A 21384-nucleotide genomic window follows, 5' to 3' on the forward strand; every position below is an offset into this window, starting at 1 on the left:
GGAATGCCCCACAGCTGAGTGACTTGGGCAAAGATTTCCGGATGGAGTTCCCACTCCCCCGGATGCAATGTCTGACGACTCAGAAAATCCGCTTCCCAATTTTCCACTCCTGGGATGTGGATAGCAGACAGGTGGCAGGAGTGAGACTCCGCCCATAGAATGATTTTGGTCACTTCTTCCATCGCTAGGGAACTCCTTGTTCCCCCCTGATGGTTGATGAACGCAACAGTTGTCATGTTGTCTGATTGAAACCGTATGAACTTGGCCCTCGCTAGCTGAGGCCAAGCCTTGAGAGCATTGAATATCGCTCTCAGTTCCAGAATATTTATCGGTAGAAGAGATTCTTCCCGAGACCAAAGACCCTGAGCTTTCAGGGATCCCCAGACCGCGCCCCAGCCCATCAGACTGGCGTCGGTCGTGACGATGACCCACTCCGGTCTGCGGAATGTCATCCCTTGTGACAGGTTGTCCAGGGACAGCCACCAACGGAGTGAGTCTCTGGTCCTCTGATTTACTTGTATCTTCGGAGACAAGTCTGTATAGTCCCCATTCCACTGACTGAGCATGCACAGTTGTAATGGTCTTAGATGAATGCGCGCAAAAGGAACTATGTCCATTGCCGCTACCATCAAACCGATCACTTCCATGCACTGCGCTATGGAAGGAAGAGGAACGGAATGAAGTATCCGACAAGAGTCTAGAAGTTTTGTTTTTCTGGCCTCTGTCAGAAAAATCCTCATTTCTAAGGAGTCTATTATTGTTCCCAAGAAGGGAACCCTTGTTGACGGAGATAGAGAACTCTTTTCCACGTTCACTTTCCATCCGTGAGATCTGAGAAAGGCCAGGACAATGTCCGTGTGAGCCTTTGCTTGAGGAAGGGACGACGCTTGAATCAGAATGTCGTCCAAGTAAGGTACTACAGCAATGCCCCTTGGTCTTAGCACAGCTAGAAGGGACCCTAGTACCTTTGTGAAAATCCTTGGAGCAGTGGCTAATCCGAAAGGAAGCGCCACGAACTGGTAATGCTTGTCCAGGAATGCGAACCTTAGGAACCGATGATGTTCCTTGTGGATAGGAATATGTAGATACGCATCCTTTAAATCCACTGTGGTCATGAATTGACCTTCCTGGATGGAAGGAAGAATAGTTCGAATGGTTTCCATCTTGAACGATGGAACCTTGAGAAACTTGTTTAAGATCTTGAGATCTAAGATTGGTCTGAACGTTCCCTCTTTTTTGGGAACTATGAACAGATTGGAGTAGAACCCCATCCCTTGTTCTCTTAATGGAACAGGATGAATCACTCCCATTTTTAACAGGTCTTCTACACAATGTAAGAATGCCTGTCTTTTTATGTGGTCTGAAGACAACTGAGACCTGTGGAACCTCCCCCTTGGGGGAAGCCCCTTGAATTCCAGAAGATAACCTTGGGAGACTATTTCTAGCGCCCAAGGATCCAGAACATCTCTTGCCCAAGCCTGAGCGAAGAGAGAGAGTCTGCCCCCCACCAGATCCGGTCCCGGATCGGGGGCCAACATTTCATGCTGTCTTGGTAGCAGTGGCAGGTTTCTTGGCCTGCTTTCCCTTGTTCCAGCCTTGCATTGGTCTCCAAGCTGGCTTGGCTTGAGAAGTATTACCCTCTTGCTTAGAGGACGTAGCACTTTGGGCTGGTCCATTTCTACGAAAGGGACGAAAATTAGGTTTATTTTTTGCCTTGAAAGGCCGATCCTGAGGAAGGGCGTGGCCCTTACCCCCAGTGATATCAGAGATAATCTCTTTCAAGTCAGGGCCAAACAGCGTTTTCCCCTTGAAAGGAATGTTAAGTAGCTTGTTCTTGGAAGACGCATCAGCTGACCAAGATTTCAACCAAAGCGCTCTGCGCGCCACAATAGCAAACCCAGAATTCTTAGCCGCTAACCTAGCCAATTGCAAAGTGGCGTCTAGGGTGAAAGAATTAGCCAATTTGAGAGCATTGATTCTGTCCATAATCTCCTCATAAGGAGGAGAATCACTATCGACCGCCTTTATCAGCTCATCGAACCAGAAACATGCGGCTGTAGCTACAGGGACAATGCATGAAATTGGTTGTAGAAGGTAACCCTGCTGAACAAACATCTTTTTAAGTAAACCTTCTAATTTTTTATCCATAGGATCTTTGAAAGCACAACTATCCTCTATGGGTATAGTGGTGCGTTTGTTTAAAGTGGAAACCGCTCCCTCGACCTTGGGGACTGTCTGCCATAAGTCCTTTCTGGGGTCGACCATAGGAAACAATTTTTTAAATATGGGGGGAGGGACGAAAGGAATACCGGGCCTTTCCCATTCTTTATTAACAATGTCCGCCACCCGCTTGGGTATAGGAAAAGCTTCTGGGAGCCCCGGGACCTCTAGGAACTTGTCCATTTTACATAGTTTCTCTGGGATGACCAACTTGTCACAATCATCCAGAGTGGATAATACCTCCTTAAGCAGAATGCGGAGATGTTCCAACTTAAATTTAAACGTAATCACATCAGGTTCAGCTTGTTGAGAAATGTTCCCAGAATCAGTAATTTCTCCCTCAGACAAAACCTCCCTGGCCCCATCAGACTGGGTTAGGGGCCCTTCAGAACCATTATTATCAGCGTCGTTATGCTCTTCAGTATCTAAAACAGAGCAGTCGCGCTTACGCTGATAAGTGTTCATTTTGGCTAAAATGTTTTTGACAGAATTATCCATTACAGCCGTTAATTGTTGCATAGTAAGGAGTATTGGCGCGCTAGATGTACTAGGGGCCTCCTGAGTGGGCAAGACTTGTGTAGACGAAGGAGGGAATGATGCAGTACCATGCTTACTCCCCTCACTTGAGGAATCATCTTGGGCATCATTGTCATTGTCACATAAATCACATTTATTTAAATGAATGGGAATTCTGGCTTCCCCACATTCAGAACACAGTCTATCTGGTAGTTCAGACATGTTAAACAGGCATAAACTTGATAACAAAGTACAAAAAACGTTTTAAAATAAAACCGTTACTGTCACTTTAAATTTTAAACTGAACACACTTTATTACTGCAATTGTGAAAAAACATGAAGGAATTGTTCAAAATTCACCAAATTTTCACCACAGTGTCTTAAAGCCTTCAAAGTATTGCACACCAAATTTGGAAGCTTTAACCCTTAAAATAACGGAACCGGAACCGTTTTTAACTTTAACCCCTTTACAGTCCCTGGTATCTGCTTTGCTGAGACCCAACCAAGCCCAAAGGGGAATACGATACCAAATGACGCCTTCAGAAAGTCTTTTCTAAGTATCAGAGCTCCTCTCACATGCGACTGCATGTCATGCCTCTCAAAAACAAGTGCGCAACACCGGCGCGAAAATGAGGCTCTGCCTATGATTTGGGAAAGCCCCTAAAGAATAAGGTGTCTAAAACAGTGCCTGCCGATATTATTATATCAAAATACCCAGAATAAATGATTCCTCAAGGCTAAATATGTGTTAATAATGAATCGATTTAGCCCAGAAAAAGTCTACAGTCTTAATAAGCCCTTGTAAAGCCCTTATTTACGATCTTAATAAACATGGCTTACCGGATCCCATAGGGAAAATGACAGCTTCCAGCATTACATCGTCTTGTTAGAATGTGTCATACCTCAAGCAGCAAGAGACTGCTCACTGTTCCCCCAACTGAAGTTAATTGCTCTCAACAGTCCTGTGTGGAACAGCCATGGATTTTAGTGACGGTTGCTAAAATCATTTTCCTCATACAAACAGAAATCTTCATCTCTTTTCTGTTTCTGAGTAAATAGTACATACCAGCACTATTTCAAAATAACAAACTCTTGATTGAATAATAAAAACTACAGTTAAACACTAAAAAACTCTAAGCCATCTCCGTGGAGATGTTGCCTGTACAACGGCAAAGAGAATGACTGGGGTAGGCGGAGCCTAGGATGGATCATGTGACCAGCTTTGCTGGGCTCTTTGCCATTTCCTGTTGGGGAAGAGAATATCCCACAAGTAAGGATGACGCCGTGGACCGGACACACCTATGTTGGAGAAATATTAATTCTCATAAGTGATATCCATATAGGAGAACACCTACCCCCTCTTACTACTTTAGCTGGTACATCTCAACTCAATCCAATTTAACTCAATTGTATTGCATTTTTTTTTACTTGAATTCTTTCATTTTCATTTTCTTTTTGTCTCCCCCTCCCCTCTCTCTGGCCGTCAAGGCCACTCCCTGTTTAGTTTAAAATTATTCTTTTAACCATTAAGTGAATGATTAATGTTGTTAAATGGAAACGGTCATTATGTTACATACAAGAATGTCATATTCCTTATATCTTGACTAATCCTTGTTATATGTTTGCCAAACTTTCAATAAAAAAGAACTTGGAATAAAAAACTTCTAGGCACATACATTTGCCTTGGGCACTGCAACCGTTTCCTGTATACAACTGCAAAACCACAATTCCAATGGAATAAATTGGAGATTTAGGCCCTCCACTGAGTCAACATTTTAAAGCATCAATTTTTTTCAGTTATGTAAGCAAGCCTTAAAGTCTGATATGTTAATCTATTGGAGGACTGCAGAAAAAAAATCACAACCTTTTAACATATATAAAAATAAACAAACACAGAAATCAATTGCTTGGACAGATGTAACAATTTCTACTTAAAAAAAAAACTATAAACACAATTGTATTGCAGTTGTGCATAGATCAAACACTGAATAACTTGGTTCTTGGTTTTGGTTCTTTTTATGATCATCCTATTTATATTTACATAAAAACACTCTTGTTTTTCTCTCCCAAGAATGTGTGTCTATCTCATCAACATTCTAACAGGCAAATTTATACAAAATTTGTTTAATAATTCGGTCAGTGGTTAAAATCCAACTATTAGATATTTTTGTGTTAAAGCGACAGTCAAGTCCAAAAAAAACTTTCACTATTCAAATAGGGCATGCAATTTTAAACAACTTTCCAAATTACTTTTATCACTAATTTTGCTTTATTCTCTTTGTATTCTTAGTTGAAAGCAAAACCTAGGAGGTATGCTAATTTCTTAAACCTTAAAGACCGCCTCTGATCTGAATGCATTTTGACAGTTTTTCACCACTAGAGGGCATTAGTTCATGTGTTTTATATAGATAACATTGAGTTCACGCACTTGAAGTTACGTAGGAGTGAGCTCGGATTGACTAAAATGCAAGTCTGTCAAAAGAACTGAAATAAGGGGGCAGTTTGCAGAGGCTTAGATACAAGGTAATCACAGTAAAAAGTATATTAATATAACTAGGTTGGTTATGCAAAACTGGGGAATGGGGTAATAAAGGGATTATCTATCTTTTCAAACAAAAAACATCTGGTGTTGACTGTCCCTTTAATTTTTAAGCTTGGGGAAAAAAAAACACTGCCTAGAAATTCTAATCTCAAATTCTTGGTGACACAATGAGTTGCAGAGAGTTGGGAGATGATGTAATGTACTATTTATTCTCTAGACTATGGTCAGAGCAGCTAGAATACAGAGGTTTTGTGTTTAAACGTTTCACTGCAGTTCTATATGTCATGCCACCTTATTGTATTAAAACAGTTACTTACCAAGAGGAAATGTACCACATCTCCCCTGCAGAATGCAAGCATGGGGTTCAGGGAACCCTGAAGGAATACAAAGTGCCAGGCGAGCAATGGGACGCTGGAGGGATCCATCTGTGAGACAGCCAAACAAAAGCAACAATATGTTTCTGATTAACCATGGATTTGTCATTTTTATTTTACAGCAGACAAAAACCATTAAAAGGACATTTAACTGCTGGGCGCAACTACTCTAGAATGGTAACTGCTCGCTATGCTATTGCTTTCCCTCCTGTTGCTTAAGCTCTCTTTGAAGCCATGTTGTTATTTCAACCCCTGAAATTTTGTCCGATGGTGCACCTCTTTGTGCTGGGGGCTGCCATCTTGGAGCACAGGCATTAAATATGTTTTGGATATTCTCCAGTGATTTGTATTTTTTACAATTATAATATTATTTTTTCATTGTTTCATTATTGCAGTATTTTGTAACACCAGCGCGTAATCAGATTGTGTATTATAATACATTTTGGGAATGACGTGCCATCTTATATAAATATACACATTGATTGTTTTTTGAGAGATATTCATACCCTTACCATTACGTAATAAGAGATGGTAACTTATTAAACTGTCAATCATTGTTTGCTTCTAGTCTGTGTCTCAGAGGATAATTATTTGTTCTTATTTCTTGGTCCGATTTTAGGATTTTTAGGTCCAATATTTGATAGTTGTTAGACTATCATAAACACCCACACCAGCATTTTTGCACCAATCCTTTAGACATTTTTTGGAATATTAGCATTTACAAATTAGATTTGGGATAATTTGTTTTTTAAGGAGGAGTGTGGGACTCATACAGAATAGAATACTCCAAATCTCTATTTAGCACAGGCATTCTCACATATTGTGGCTGAAGTAGTGCTCATTTAAATATTAAAGTGCCAGTAAACCATAAAAAAAATGTTATATAATTCTGCACATAGTGCAGAATTATATAACATTATAATAGCGCAAACATTGTAAAACCAAATTTCCCCTTTGAATTTAAAAAAATAACTGTTGTTTTACAGACCCGCTCTCTGTGATCTTCTGAGCGGGTCTGTTTTTTTCAAAAAGCGCATCGGGCCAGCTGTATAGTCACAGCCCGGCCTGACCGCGCCATAGCACTAAGTGCAGCTCGCTCCTGCTGTCTGACAGAGAAGAAAGAAATATGACAAAAGCCCAGAAATTGCATTAAACACAACATTTTGTTCAGCATAAGCAATTCTAACGTTTTAAGGATCTAATGAAAAAAGAGGAAGCAAAATGACCAGTAAATGAGTAGTTTATCAGTCCCATGAGAAGCACAGTGGAGTGGGTCATTTTTCTCAAGCTCTTAATGTAGCAGTAATTGGCATTCTGTCAGTCTATAGTGTTTTCCCAGAACAAGTCATGTATATGCTGCTGAGACAATCTTCCATTTTCTGACATCATCTCCTACGCACCTCTGTTATGGACGCACATCTATCACCGCTAAATAAAAAGAACGTATTAACGGACATGGCCTTCATCACAATGTTTATCTAGGGACCAATAACAGCCCATCTTTTTTGCTTCATCCCTGTTTTTTTATTAGTCATTATGCTAATCTTTTATCCACATCAGTATTTTTAAATGCTGTAGTCAGTGTTTTCTATGCAGTTGTATTTTTTCAGGAGCGCAGAGTTATACTATGCTTTAAGACATTATTTTTGGGAGGACTTTCATTCTAGTACACAGCAGTAAGCTAAACACAGAAGAAACGCTATTGATGTATAGCTATAAATAGCCTTCAGCTAAACACTTTTTACTTGTTCTACTCTTAATACGCAGTTTTATATGATCAATGAACCAGTCAGACTCTAATTCAATGCAATATTTGCTAGCAAATCTGCAAGAAGGCTGTGTATCTTCTATCTTCTATAGTATGGCATCCTCACTCTTTATTTTTATATATAATTTGCTTACGGGCTCTATTATACTGAAACCCAAAAATCTTTCTTTCGTGATTTAGGTAGAGGGTAAAGGATACAATTTTAAACAACTTTCCAATTGACCTATATTATCACATTTGCTTCAATCTCTTAGTATCCTTTGTTGAAGGTGATGCACTACTGAGAGCTAGCTGAACATATCCAGTGAGCCAATGACAAGAGATATATAACTGCAGCCATAAATCATGGGCAAGCTCCCAGTAGTGCATTGCTGCTGTTGAGGATATTTATACATTGTTTATTATTGGATAATATAATTAAATTGGATAATATAATTAAATTTAAAATAGTCTTAAAATGAGATGTTCTTTCTGAATTATGGAAGTTTCATTTTGACTTTCCTATCCTTTTAATGTAACATAAAAGGCATATCATTTAATTTCCATTAACTAAGAACTATATATAGGCAATATTACTCAATGAGCGCCACTCAAGCCCTTCACAGTTCAACCCTTTATAAGAAAAGATAGAGAATACAAAAAGGTAAAAGAACAAGAATAAAGAAATGCAAAATAATGTTTCCCACCAAAGAATATTCTGTATGTATAATGCTCTAATCACAAGGTAAAAACTACATTATAGAGTTACCCTTAGTTATTCAGTTTTTTATTCTTCGTACAACAGTATTTCCTAAGCAACACAAGCACATACATTTCATAAATATCTATGGACAAATGTCGATAAATAGATATTCCAGCTCCGCACATATTAAAAAAAGTAGAGGGATTATAAAATATTTGACTTAAAAATTTAAGACTTTTCATATCTAAAAAGAAATTTAAAAAAAAGACCTCACAATTGTTATTGAATTAGGGTTGTTGTTTTTTGTTTTCGTTTGTTTTTTTGCTGTGCTAATGTTTAGATGTCTTAAAAACAACATTATTAGTCCATGGCTCTAATGACTGACAGATAAGGAAATACATATATGATTTCTCATTTTGGTACAGGATGGTATTCTCTATAAAGTTAAAGGGACATTATACACTCATTTTTTTCTTTTGCATAGATGTTTTGTAGATGATCTATTTATATAGCCCCAAACCAAGCCCCAAAGTTTTATTTGAATACCGTCAGCTACCTTCTCCAGCTTGCTCCTGTTTGTGTAAAGCAGGGGTGTCAAACTCATTTTAGTCGCGGGCCATTCTCCATACAAGTACAACTCACGTGGGCCGCACACTACCTACATATCTTGTCATTGCTAAACAGTACAGTGGCATTTGCTATAACTGTATACATTTCAAAAGATTGTGTTCTGTAACTCCTAATTAACTTACTCTGGCTTGAGGAAATGTGCTCTAATGCTTTTAAGAAGGTGACACACACGCTCCACCTGCGACCCACTGTTTATAATAGTGATAGACATACCTGTTGTACATAATATAAAATAAATACATAGAAATATATATAAAGTATGTGATTTTAGTTAAAGAGAAAATGATGGAAAGGAATGGACAGAAATGATGTGGGAAATCAGTGCTACCATAGTAATGAACTGCATGTGTTAAAGAAATCATTATGCACTTATCTGTCTTTTTCTTTTTAATAACGTATGTTTTAATGTATGTGCATCCCTAACAGTAAGCGCACTTGCTCTTTAAGTAATAAGCATATTATAATTAATATTTTTCATGGAGGTGGCGTGGGCCGCACAAAATTAGGTTGAGGGCCACATGAGGCCCGTGGGCCGCAAGTTTGACACCCCTGGTGTAAAGGGTCTTTTCATATGCAAAAGAAGGGGGAGTGGGGAGTGTCTTATTTCCCACTTGCAGTGGGCTTTCCAGCTGCCTTTTCAACAGAGCTAAACTTAGAGCTTCAAAGTAAGTCTTTAAACAGTTTTATACTGGATTTTTATATCAGTATCTGTGCATCTTATTCTTTATAGTAGTGTCTATTACATGCAGTTATATGAAAATGAGTGCATACTGTCCCTTTAATGTACACTGTATCAGTATTTGGCATTTGGTTTTAGTATTCCAGCACAAAGCTTGGCTTCCCATCTCTACCACACAAACCTAAACATGCAGCACAAACTGGGAACTTCATTATAATTCTGGAGTATTCAGCGCTGTTGCCACTCCTTGCTCGTTTGCATATATATTAGTTTTGAGAGAAAGGTCACAGAGGGGAGCTCGTGGATATTACCGCGTAATGGAAAACACATTTACGAGTTCAAGTCAAATTATTTCCAGCGTGTGAAAAGTGTGAATAAGACAAAGTAGTCTTCTAAATGCTAAGAGATATGAGGTTTAATAGCAAGTAGACGAAAAGACCAAGTGGTGATTATAGACTGTCAAAATCTATCTCGCATGATTAAAGGAAGTCCAGTGCAAACTCAAAGGAGGTTTTGATGGTATAATCACGCCCCAATTGCGCTGGTATTCATTTGTAAGGTATTAAAAAGGGTTTAACCTTTTATTCGCACTTCTAACTTATTGTTCAGTGTTACAGTCAAACAATCATCAAGTCAATAATCAGAAAGTAATTTGAGATTTGATAGCGAAAAGAAATGTGATTGAGTTAAACTAGCCATATAAACTAGCACTAAACAGAATATAAAAATAGAGACAAGCACAGAACATGATTATCTGGGCAAATATTAAATTTAAATGTTGTATTAGTACAACTCTACAAATTATTACACACATAAAAAAAAGCTCTTTCCCTGCAAAATTTGAAGACCCGAGAAAAGAGAAGACAGGCTGAAAAAACATCAATAGAAAAAAAATGAGCCACTGTTGAGTGAGAAAAAATGTTAATGAAACAAGGAGAGAAAAAAATAATGATGTTAAAGGGAGATGAAACCTAACATTTTTCTTTCACGATTCAGATAGAGCATAACAATTTAACAACTTTCCAATTTACTTATATTATGAAATGTTTCATTCTCTTGGTAGCCTTTGTTGGAGGAGCAACAATGCACTAATGGGAGCTTGCTGAACACATCAGATGACAAGAGTGATGTAAGTGCAGCCACCAATCACCAGCTACCCCCCCCCAGTGCACTGTTGTTCCTAAGCCTACCTAAGCATGCTTTTCAACAAAGGATATCAATAGAACAAAGCAAATTAAATAATAGAAGTAAATTGGAAAGTTGTTTAAAATTTAATTCTCTATCTGAATCAGGAAAGTTTAACTTTGACTTTACTGTCGCATTAAGAAAAGGATAACAATAAATATTTGAATTAAAAAATTATCAATGAATCAAAGAATAATTTATTTCCTCAAAAAATATAAAAAAAGGCAAGGTGAGAATTAAATATTTATCCTTCCAAACATATTTAAATTATTTTTGGTTTGGCAGCAATTTTTTTTCTGTTTCCTATTTGTCCCTTCATCTAAAATAAAGTATTGAAAAGTTTATTAATGGGGCATTACCGTCACTTCTATATCTGCATACTATACGTCAGCTATTAAAGTGAAGGAAAATCCAAGCGTATAGCAAACGCTAAGATGAACATTAGTTTCTGTCATCGTTTCCCTAAAAACGCTGTTAAACTCACCCTATCTGTAAAGCAAGTATATCGCTAACTCAGGGCCTCCAGCTGCACACGGCACATCGCTCTTCTCCAATGAAGTGAAGTTTCCCCCTCTAGACCAATAGCTGTGCTAGGATGTTAGTTGACACGCACAGCTATTTGTTTAGAGGTAGAAACATTACCTCATTGAAGAAAGCGCTGTGCCGTGGGCGGCCAGAGGCGCTGAGTTAGCAATATACTTTCCTTACAGATTTTTTTATGAAATGATGACAGAAACTAATATTTATTTTAGTGATGGTAAATCATAGTGTTTACCATCACTTTAAGAACTGCACTGCAAAAGAATGAACACAACATAAATGTTTTATACTTATTTAATGCTGTATGTTTCTTAGTAACATTTGCAAGCCAGGTTTTGTAACCAGGCAAATACTCCTGGATATCTTTATCTCATATCATTTGATTAAAAAGACCAGATAAATGAGCCGCGGAATCTGTTGGCGCTCTACAAATAACCCATAATAATAAAATAATAATCTAAGCAATCACTATTCCGAATGTTGCACAATGCAAGAGTCATCTGTAAGGTTTAAAAAATAAGCAAAGAGATTTACATTTGCTACTAATTAAATAAGTGAATATATAAAATAATTGATTGTGGCGTAGCAGTTTTTGGTAAGTGTTCACATATAAATAATATGTGTGTGGCTAACTTTGCCAATAACATGTACTGCAACTGTTTAATATCTCTTTAAAAGGGGAACTGTCATGGCAACTGTTCTGCCATCTATATGAAAGAGCAGCTGTTCTGTTGAGAACTCCAATTCCTCGAAAACTCCAATCTGACCTCACTTTCGGGGACTCTTCTATTTTTACTATCTGTTTTTGCCTGTCTTGGGGGGCGCACCACCGATCCTCTGGCATACACCACCCTTGAACCCCCCAGGCGGAGGCAAAATAGACGGTGAAGATAGGCGATTACAGTGCCCATCTGATTGGTTGTGAATCCTGTTACTTACTGAGACACTGACCAATCAGATGTATGGAATCACCGGAAGTGACTTCAGATTGGAGTTTTCAATGTATTGTAGTTCTCGATAGAACACAGCATCTAAACATTTTTATATAAGAAATGTGAAGTAAAAGGTTTTTAAACTTGAAACTAAAGTACTGTATCAGCTCTGTGCTTCCAACTAATCCTCATTGGCTGATAGGCACTTTGTACTAATGAGTGTTGGCTTTTATAGGCATAAAAATGTTAACATGTTTAAATGCTGAGTACAGTGTCTCTTTAAGTTATTCAGTGTACTTTAAAGGGTACATATGCGACACTGACAGATTTTCTATTTTAAACTACAAATATTCAATATTGAAAGAATGTGCCCTTACTCGTCCATAAGGAAAAGTCATCCAAACTTTCAGAGACGGCTTTAGGCCAATCACCAGGATCTGCAGGAAGAATAAACACACAGAACATTAGTCAACGTTTAATGGAGTTTGACTAAGTGACAATTGAAATAATAATACAGCACTCAGTTACAAAGGTCCCTTTGGAACATAAAACAGTGCTCAACAAAAAGGGAAAGCACTTTGTGAAGCAGCAACTTATGTAAGGCTTAAAGGGAAAGTCTACACCATTCCCCAGCTTTGCACAACCAACATTTTTAAAGGGACAGTAAAGTCAAAATTAAACTTTCATGATTCAGATAGGGTATGTAATTTTAAACAACTTTCCAATTTACTTTTATCATCAAATTTGCTTTGCTCTCTTGGCATTCTTAGTTTAAAGCTAAACCTATATAGGCTCATATGCTAATTTCTAAGCCCTTGAAGGCCGTCTCTTATTTGAATGCATTTGACAGTTTTCACAGCTAGAGGATGTTAGTTCATGTGTGCCATATAGATAACAGTATGCTCACGCCCGTGGAGTTATTTAAGAGTCAGCACTGATTGGCTAAAATGCAAGTCTGTCAAAAGATCTGAGATAAGGAGGCAGTCTGCAGAGGCTTAGATACAAGGTAATCACAGAGGTAAACAAGTATATTAATATAACAGTGTTGGTTATGCAAAACTGGGGAATGGGCAATAAAGGGATTATCTATCTTTTAAAACAATAACATTTTTGGAGTTTACTGTCCCTTTAAATTAATATACTTCAGTACATTTTCAAATCTAAATTTGTACCCGTTTCTAAGCTTCTGCAGGCCACTTTATGCATTTTTATAGCTTTTCACAGCCAGGCAGAGCTAATTTATGTGTGCCACAATGATAAAATTGTGAACACTCCCGTAGAGTTATTTAGCTCTAATTGTCTAAAATACAAGTCTGTAAATAACCCTGAAATAAGGGGCAGTTTGCAGAGGTTTAGATACAGGTAATCACAGAGGAAAAAAGTATTTTAGTATTACTGTGTTGGTTATGCAAAATTGGGGAATGGGTAATAAAGGGATTATCTAACTTTTTAAACAATAAAACATTTTCTTTCACAATTTAGATAGAACATACAATTTAAAACAACTTTCCAGTTTACTTCTATAACCTAATTTGCTTCATTCTCTTGGTATCCTTTGTTGAAGCAGCAGTAATGCACTACTGGGAGCTAGCTAAAAGCCAATGACAAGAGGCAAATATGTGTAGCCACCAATGATCAGCTTCTGAGCCTATGCTTTTCAGCATATTATACAAATAGAACAAAACAAATTAATTAAATAATATAAATAAATTGTAAAGTTGTTTAAAATTGCATGCTCTATCTGAATCATAAAAGAAAACCTTTGGGTTTCATGTCCCTTTAATTAGTAGTAGTAGTATTATTAGCAACAGTATTTTAGATGATATTTTTGCATTTTACATTCTTCCTTGCTAAATTATGGAATAAAGAAAACAAAACCAAGCAGTGCAAAAGCCAATCATAGTGATTATAATATACAGGGTTTACAGATGTGCAAATGATGTATTTAACAGTTGCAATGCCATAATGCAGGTACCTTGGTCAGGGACGCCATTGCTAGCAAGGAGTACTGTGTAACTGGGTGATCTCGGAGCTCAGTTTTGGTGTGAAGGGGCTCAATGCAGCAAACCTCCCCTTTGGAGCCACTAAACAGACAACGTGACTCACACGTCCTTACGCCCATTACTCTCCTGAAATAGATAGAAGTTAGCAAAGGGACTAGTCAGGGTAAAATACATGCATAGGTATTGGCAGAAATACATTGTAGCTCATTACTGTCCCTTTAAGTCTTATTATTGATAATATATTGAATTCAAGCAAACACCATCTGCATTTCATGCACCACCCTCCTAATAATGGGTGCAGCCATTTTGGAACCTAAGTTGCACTGCAGGTATCTGAAGGAGAGTGGCTGCACATCTGCAAACACATCAGCACACATTTCAACATAGCAGCACCCATCGCTAGAGGGAGGTGGGGCATAACCTCAATACTTGGTATATAAAGAGAGCTTTCAGAGGATGACAGATTCCAACTAGCTATTAATTCAAAGAATTCAGAAATTATTGTGAAATGACCCCTAAAATGTAAATCAATATAAATATATAAAACATTTATTATTACATTCCACAAAAACATGTATCTTTCTTGTAGAAAAAAATCATAACATTTGTTCACTGATATCCTCTGATTCAGCTAAGATGAAACGTGTATATATTTTATTATGTTTTAGAATTTTAAAGTCTTTTTCTTTGTTTTAAAAATTGCAATGGGTTAACTCTCAGTTTGTATAGCAAAACTGCCCAAATTCTCAAAATTGACGATAACGAAAACGGTATATATTGTAAAGTAGACAATCATAGGTATTGATCTAGGCCCATTGTGGTATTTTTGATGCCATTATTTGGCTGCCAGATACATTCATATGAAAAAAAATCTTTAACTTTCTCGCTAATTTTGGGTCTATCAATTAAATTATTTACACACAGCTACTATAGACGAAAGGTTATAAAAACTTCTCTGGGATCCCCTTTGTTAAGAAATAGCAGACATGCATGGCTTTGCTATTGTTTTTTGGTAACTAAAAGACTGCTAATTACAGCTGTGCTCCAAACTTCAAAAATCTCCCTGAGCATGAAGGGATTAATCAGTTAGCTGTTAAGGGTCATATTTGCTGTAGTGTAGGGATTACCCCTCACCTATCACCTCACAAACCCAAAATCCCTTACAAACAGATGCCCCCCCCCCCACCATAATTTTAGGTACTGGCAGCCAGTCTTCCAGTATGCAGTTTAGGGCTTTTTAAATATTTAAGTAGCAGGGCCAGATTGGCCAGCCGGGATACCGGGAAAAATCCCGGTGGGCCGCCGGCTGGCAGCTCAGCTGGGCTGAGGGCTCAGCCTCAGGCTGGCTGCTGCTGTATATGATGCATTGCGAATGCGATTAATATTTATAGTATTATTGCTTGCGAAGTTGCAATAATAATTGCGGCCGGTATCTTATCTAAATTATTTTACACTTTCACTTACTCTCTCTCTCTCTGTCTGCGACTGAGTGGCCTGCACAGACAGTGTACTGTCTAGTAACCTCCTCCGCAAGTTTTACCTTACCGGTTACCACAACTACTGCCAAATAACGAAGACATAATCACTTAGACAGTGACTGAGTCTGTGTCTGTTTGTCACTCACAGTCACAGGCTCAGTCTGTCACAGACGTCACTGGGTGGAGGATGAGGGAGGTGGCGGGCCGGGCCAGGGAGAAATGATTATGTGGGCCGGGCCAGCGGCTTCTTACATCACTTAGGGGAGTTGACTTACAGTCTGACTCTGTCTTCTTCCGTTCAACATCTCACACGCCACGTCCACGTGACATGATAGTAGAGGGAGCCTGGGAGCAGCTGCGTCAACGAGCCGAGACGTGTAGAGTAAGTGCAGGCCACGTGCGTGGGGTCACTTGTTGGAAGGAAGAAAGACGGTCATACTCACAGCGGCCGGCGGCAACTTGGCACTTGGCAGCAACGCAGAGGCAGGCACAGTCAGTTCAAGACAGACAGTCTGAACTCTGAATCAATCACAAGTGACGAATCGATCATGTATGTACAGTATTATTTATTTTAATTATTATTGTGAAGTGAACAAGACGTCCAGTAGTAGCTCGCCACTCAATTATTGTAGCACTGCATACTAAGCAGAGCAGCGATGGGCAGCATTTTTTAAATATAAATATATACATATATATTTATGTGTTAATATGTGTATATATACCCATATTAACACATAAATATATATGTATATAATCATATACATATATATTTACATTGCGGTCTATGGGAACACACAGTTGCCATAGACCACAATGTAAAGGCAGTTTTCAGTGCCAATATTTTCTAACACACCACTCCCACCAACTTTAAATTCCCAAAACTGAGTCAGAGGGAGGTGGGGCTGGGCCGGGCCATACAAATTTCCAGGGTCGGTCTGATTTCCCAGTCCGGCCCTGTTAAGTAGTAATTTATTATTTTCTGTAGTTTAGGGATGCTTTCTCACCCTCCCACTTACCTGATCCCCCTAACAGCTCTCTAACCCTCCCCTTTCCCACTGTTTCCCATCGGTAAAAACGTAATGCATTTTTATGTATTTTTTATCCCCTCTAAACTATCACTGTAGTTTAAGGTCCTACTTCCCACCTCCAACCGATATTTCTTCTGTAGCGTATAGACCCGATCCACCCTCTTCCTTTAAAACTAATCTGCTGTAGTGTAAGGACTCGCCACTCCCTTCCTCCCCCCCATTTCCACGCCCACTTGCAGTATTGGGTGAAGGGGTTAAAAGGATAGTAAACACTTTGAGATTGTAATATAAAATGCTTAATTATACATAGTAAAATAACTTTGTAATACACTTTCAGTATTTATTTTGTCCCCTTTTCATGTGATTTAAGTCTGAAAATTTGGGATTTTCCAGTCCTGAAAACTGAAAGAGCACATTGCTTCACAAGCCTATCACTGTCACATATCTGTATCTCATTTGTTGTCAGTCTTATCATTTCTAGTGAACCCAAACAATGGAGATTGTCAACACTAAAATTGTTATTGTTTAAAAAGATAGATAACGCCTATACTACCCATTCCCCAGCTTTGCAGAACCAACATTGTTATATTAATATACTTTAGAACATTTAAACCTCTAAATTTCTGCCTGTTTCTAAGCCACTACAGACAGCTTCTTATCACAATTTTTATTTGTTTTTCACAACATGAGACTGCTAGTTCATATGGGCCATATAGATAACATTGTGCTTACGCCCGTGGAGTTATTTAAGAGTCAACACAACACAGCACTAAATGGCTAAAATGCAAGTCAACAGATAATAAATAAAAAGTAATGTGATCAGGGCTGTCAGAAGATGTTTAGATACAAGGTAATCACAGAGGTAAAAAGTGTATTAATATAACCGTGTTGGTTATGCAAAACTGTGGAATGGGTAATAAAGGAATTATCTATCTTTTTAAACAATAACAATTCTGGTGTAGACTGTCCCTTTAACACAATAACAGTAGCAACCCCAGTATTCTGCAGGCTTCAAATAAGGAAAGTGGTAGGTGGAGTTTGAATATTTAAAAAAAATGCAGCAAACATGTTCTAATAATATTCAGACACTGCTGTTTTAATCTGTTGGAATCTTGCAGAAAAATATAATGCATTTACCATTGCTGTAAGATAACTGATTCAAATACACACACGTTTAAAGGGACACTGAACCCAAATTTTTTCTTTCCTGATTCAGATAGAGCATGAAATTTTAAGCAAGTTTCTAATTTACTCATATTTTGGTTCAGACCTATGGACAGCACTTTTTTATTGGTGGGTGAATTTATCCATCAATCAGAAAGGACAACCCAGGTTGTTCACCAAAAATGGGCCGGCATCTAAACTTACATTCTTGCATTTCAAATAAAGATACCAAGCGAATGAAGAAAATTTGATAATAGAAGTAAATTAGAAAGTTGCTTAAAATTTCATGCTCTATCTGAATCACAAAAGAAAAAGTTTGGGTTCAGTGTCCCTTTAACTTGTCTTTACAACAAATTATACAGGAGTGCTCAGCACTGAGGAGGCCTCTCAATTACAAACTAGTATAGCACTGAGCACTCAAATTGCTTTCATTGTGACACCTTATTACAACCAAGTTAACTTTTTGGCCCTAACAATCTTCATACAGGCTTGTATAAAAGCTGAAACTTTGCGACATCTATAAGACATTTAATACAGTTTACAAAAAACCTAGTAACCAATTTCCTGTGATTATAGTTATGCAAGCTGTAGTGCAATAATAAAATAATTTAACATATTAGAGTGTTTGCAAACACATTAACGTGCTGAAAGAAATAAAAAGTATTTTCTTTCAACACATTCATGTCCCTTTAAGTGAGAGAGATAGACTAAGGCAGTGTTTTTCAACCAGTGTGCCATGACAGCACAGTACAGTGTGTGTATATATATATATATATATATATATATATATACTGTATATATATAGCCTGTATTAGGCTATAATGTGTGATTTTGTAAAATTTTGGGATGGTGGTGTGCCACAGGATTTTTTAATGTAAAAAAGTGTGCCACGGCAAAAAAAAGGTTGAAAAATCACTGGACTAAGGTACCTCTTAAACTATATTTACAAGACTGATTTTCTCATTCTACAAAAAAGATGGCGTGCACATGTGGTGCCATCTAGTGGTCAGAAAAAAGAAACGTCAAAGGCTACAACAATGTAAACTCACTAAAAGATGTTAAAGGGACACTGAACCCAATATTTTTCTTTCGTGATTCAGATAGAGCATGCAATTTTAAGCAACTTTCTTATTTACTCCTATTATCAAATTTTCTTCATTCTTTTTTTTTTTTTTTTAAAGTTGTATTGATGTAATTTGAAGATTTTACAACATGAGACCATCACAAAATAGACAATATGAATAAGCGTACAAGTATATATTAACTGGTTACATATATAAAAGAAAACCTAGATGCATTGTCCCACGAATAATACATGCGTCATAAAATACAGTATTTGATTTGTTAAGGGCTATCTATATCCAATGGTACCACTGTGAAATGTATAGCGAAAACTAATTGTTTATTCAAACCCCTTAAACATTCAAACATCCAAACATTTAAATATTTAAATATTCAAATATTTCTCCCATAGAAATAGGATGCTGTGATACTCGTTTATACGTTTAGTGTGTACATAGTGGTATCTTTCCAACTTAAAGGGACACTATTCCCAAACATTTTCTTTCATGATTAAGGTAGAGAATACAACTTTAAACAATATTCCAATTTACTTCTATTACCTAATTTGCTTCATTCTTTAGATATACTTTAATGAAGAAATAGCAATGAACAAGGTGAACTAATCACAGGAGGCATCTATATGCAGCTACCAATCAGGAGATACTAAGCATATCTAGATATGCTTTTCAGCAAAGAATATCAAGAGAATGAGGCAAGATAGATAATAGAAGTAAATTAGAAAGTTGTTTATAATTGTATGCTCTTTCTAAATCATGAAAGAAAAAATGTGGGTTTCATGTCCCTTTAAGTGTGTGTGTCACTATAGATTTCCATGTATCTTTACAGGGAGTGCAGAATTATTAGGCAAGTTGTATTTTTGAGGATTAATTTTATTATTGAACAACAACCATGTTCTCAATGAACCCAAAAAACTCATTAATATCAAAGCTGAATAGTTTTGGAAGTAGTTTTTAGTTTGTTTTTAGTTATAGCTATTTTAGGGGGATATCTGTGTGTGCAGGTGACTATTACTGTGCATAATTATTAGGCAACTTAACAAAAAACAAATATATACCCATTTCAATTATTTATTTTTACCAGTGAAACCAATATAACATCTCAACATTCACAAATATACATTTCTGACATTCAAAAACAAAACAAAAACAAATCAGTGACCAATATAGCCACCTTTCTTTGCAAGGACGCTCAAAAGCCTGCCATCCATGGATTCTGTCAGTGTTTTGATCTGTTCACCATCAACATTGCATGCAGCAGCAACCACAGCCTCCCAGACACTGTTCAGAGAGGTGTACTGTTTTCCCTCCTTGTAAATCTCACATTTGATGATGGACCACAGGTTCTCAATGGGGTTCAGATCAGGTGAACAAGGAGGCCATGTCATTAGATTTTCTTCTTTTATACCCTTTCTTGCCAGCCACGCTGTGGAGTACTTGGACGCGTGTGATGGAGCATTGTCCTGCATGAAAATCATGTTTTTCTTGAAGGATGCAGACCTCTTCCTGTACCACTGCTTGAACAAGGTGTCTTCCAGAAACTGGCAGTAGGACTGGGAGTTGTGCTTGACTCCATCCTCAACCCGAAAAGGCCCCACAAGCTCATCTTTGATGATACCAGCCCAAACCAGTACTCCATCTCCACCTTGCTGGCGTCTGAGTCGGACTGGAGCTCTCTGCCCTTTACCAATCCAGCCACGGGCCGATCCATCTGGCCCACCAAGACTCACTCTCATTTCATCAGTCCATAAAACCTTAGAAAAATCAGTCTTGAGATATTTCTTGGCCCAGTCTTGACGTTTCAGCTTGTGTGTCTTGTTCAGTGGTGGTCGTCTTTCAGCCTTTCTTACCTTGGCCATGTCTGTGAGTATTGCACACCTTGTGCTTTTGGGCACTCCAGTGATGTTGCAGCTCTGAAATATGGCCAAATTGGTGGCAAGTGGCATCTTGGCAGCTGCACGCTTGACTTTTCTCAGTTCATGGGCAGTTATTTTGCGCCTTGGTTTTTCCACACGCTTCTTGCGACCCTGTTGACTATTTTGAATGAAACGCTTGATTGTTCGATGATCACGCTTCAGAAGCTTTGCAATTTTAAGAGTGTTGCACCCCTCTGCAAGATATCTCACTATTTTTGACTTTTCTGAGCCTGTCAAGTCCTTCTTTTGACCCATTTTGCCAAAGGAAAGGAAGTTGCCTAATAATTATGCACACCTGATATAGGGTGTTGATGTCATTAGACCACACCCCTTCTCATTACAGAGATGCACATTACCTAATATGCTTAATTGGTAGTAGGCTTTCGAGCCTATACAGCTTGGAGTAAGACAACATGCATAAAGAGGATGATGTGGTCAAAATACTCATTTGCCTAATAATTCTGCACTCCCTGTAGATGGGAGATTATTTGTTTTCCAATGTAGCGGTATTTGTCTTTTGGCAGAATTTATCATAATAGTTAAGAGTGTCAGGCTCAATTTACATTTTATCTTAGGGAACTTATTGAAAAGAAAAATCCAAGGGTCAAAAGGAAGAGTTAGGGAGAGGACTGTCTCGATTTCCGGTTT

The 21384-nt window shown here is 37.8% G+C and overlaps 1 protein-coding gene across 1 annotated transcript in view; it reads right to left on the reverse strand.

The window, feature by feature from the left end:
• VPS8 (VPS8 subunit of CORVET complex) overlaps positions 1-21384 on the reverse strand; it is a 478663-nt gene that overhangs the window by 380281 nt on the left and 76998 nt on the right. The window contains 3 exon segments of the mRNA XM_053698746.1: positions 5596-5703; positions 12446-12505; positions 14044-14197. Of these exon segments, the coding sequence (XP_053554721.1) occupies positions 5596-5703; positions 12446-12505; positions 14044-14197 (322 nt within the window).

The sequence above is a fragment of the Bombina bombina genome, chromosome 1 (genome assembly GCF_027579735.1).
Source record: "Bombina bombina isolate aBomBom1 chromosome 1, aBomBom1.pri, whole genome shotgun sequence".
In the NCBI taxonomy this organism is placed as follows: Eukaryota; Metazoa; Chordata; class Amphibia; order Anura; family Bombinatoridae; genus Bombina; species Bombina bombina.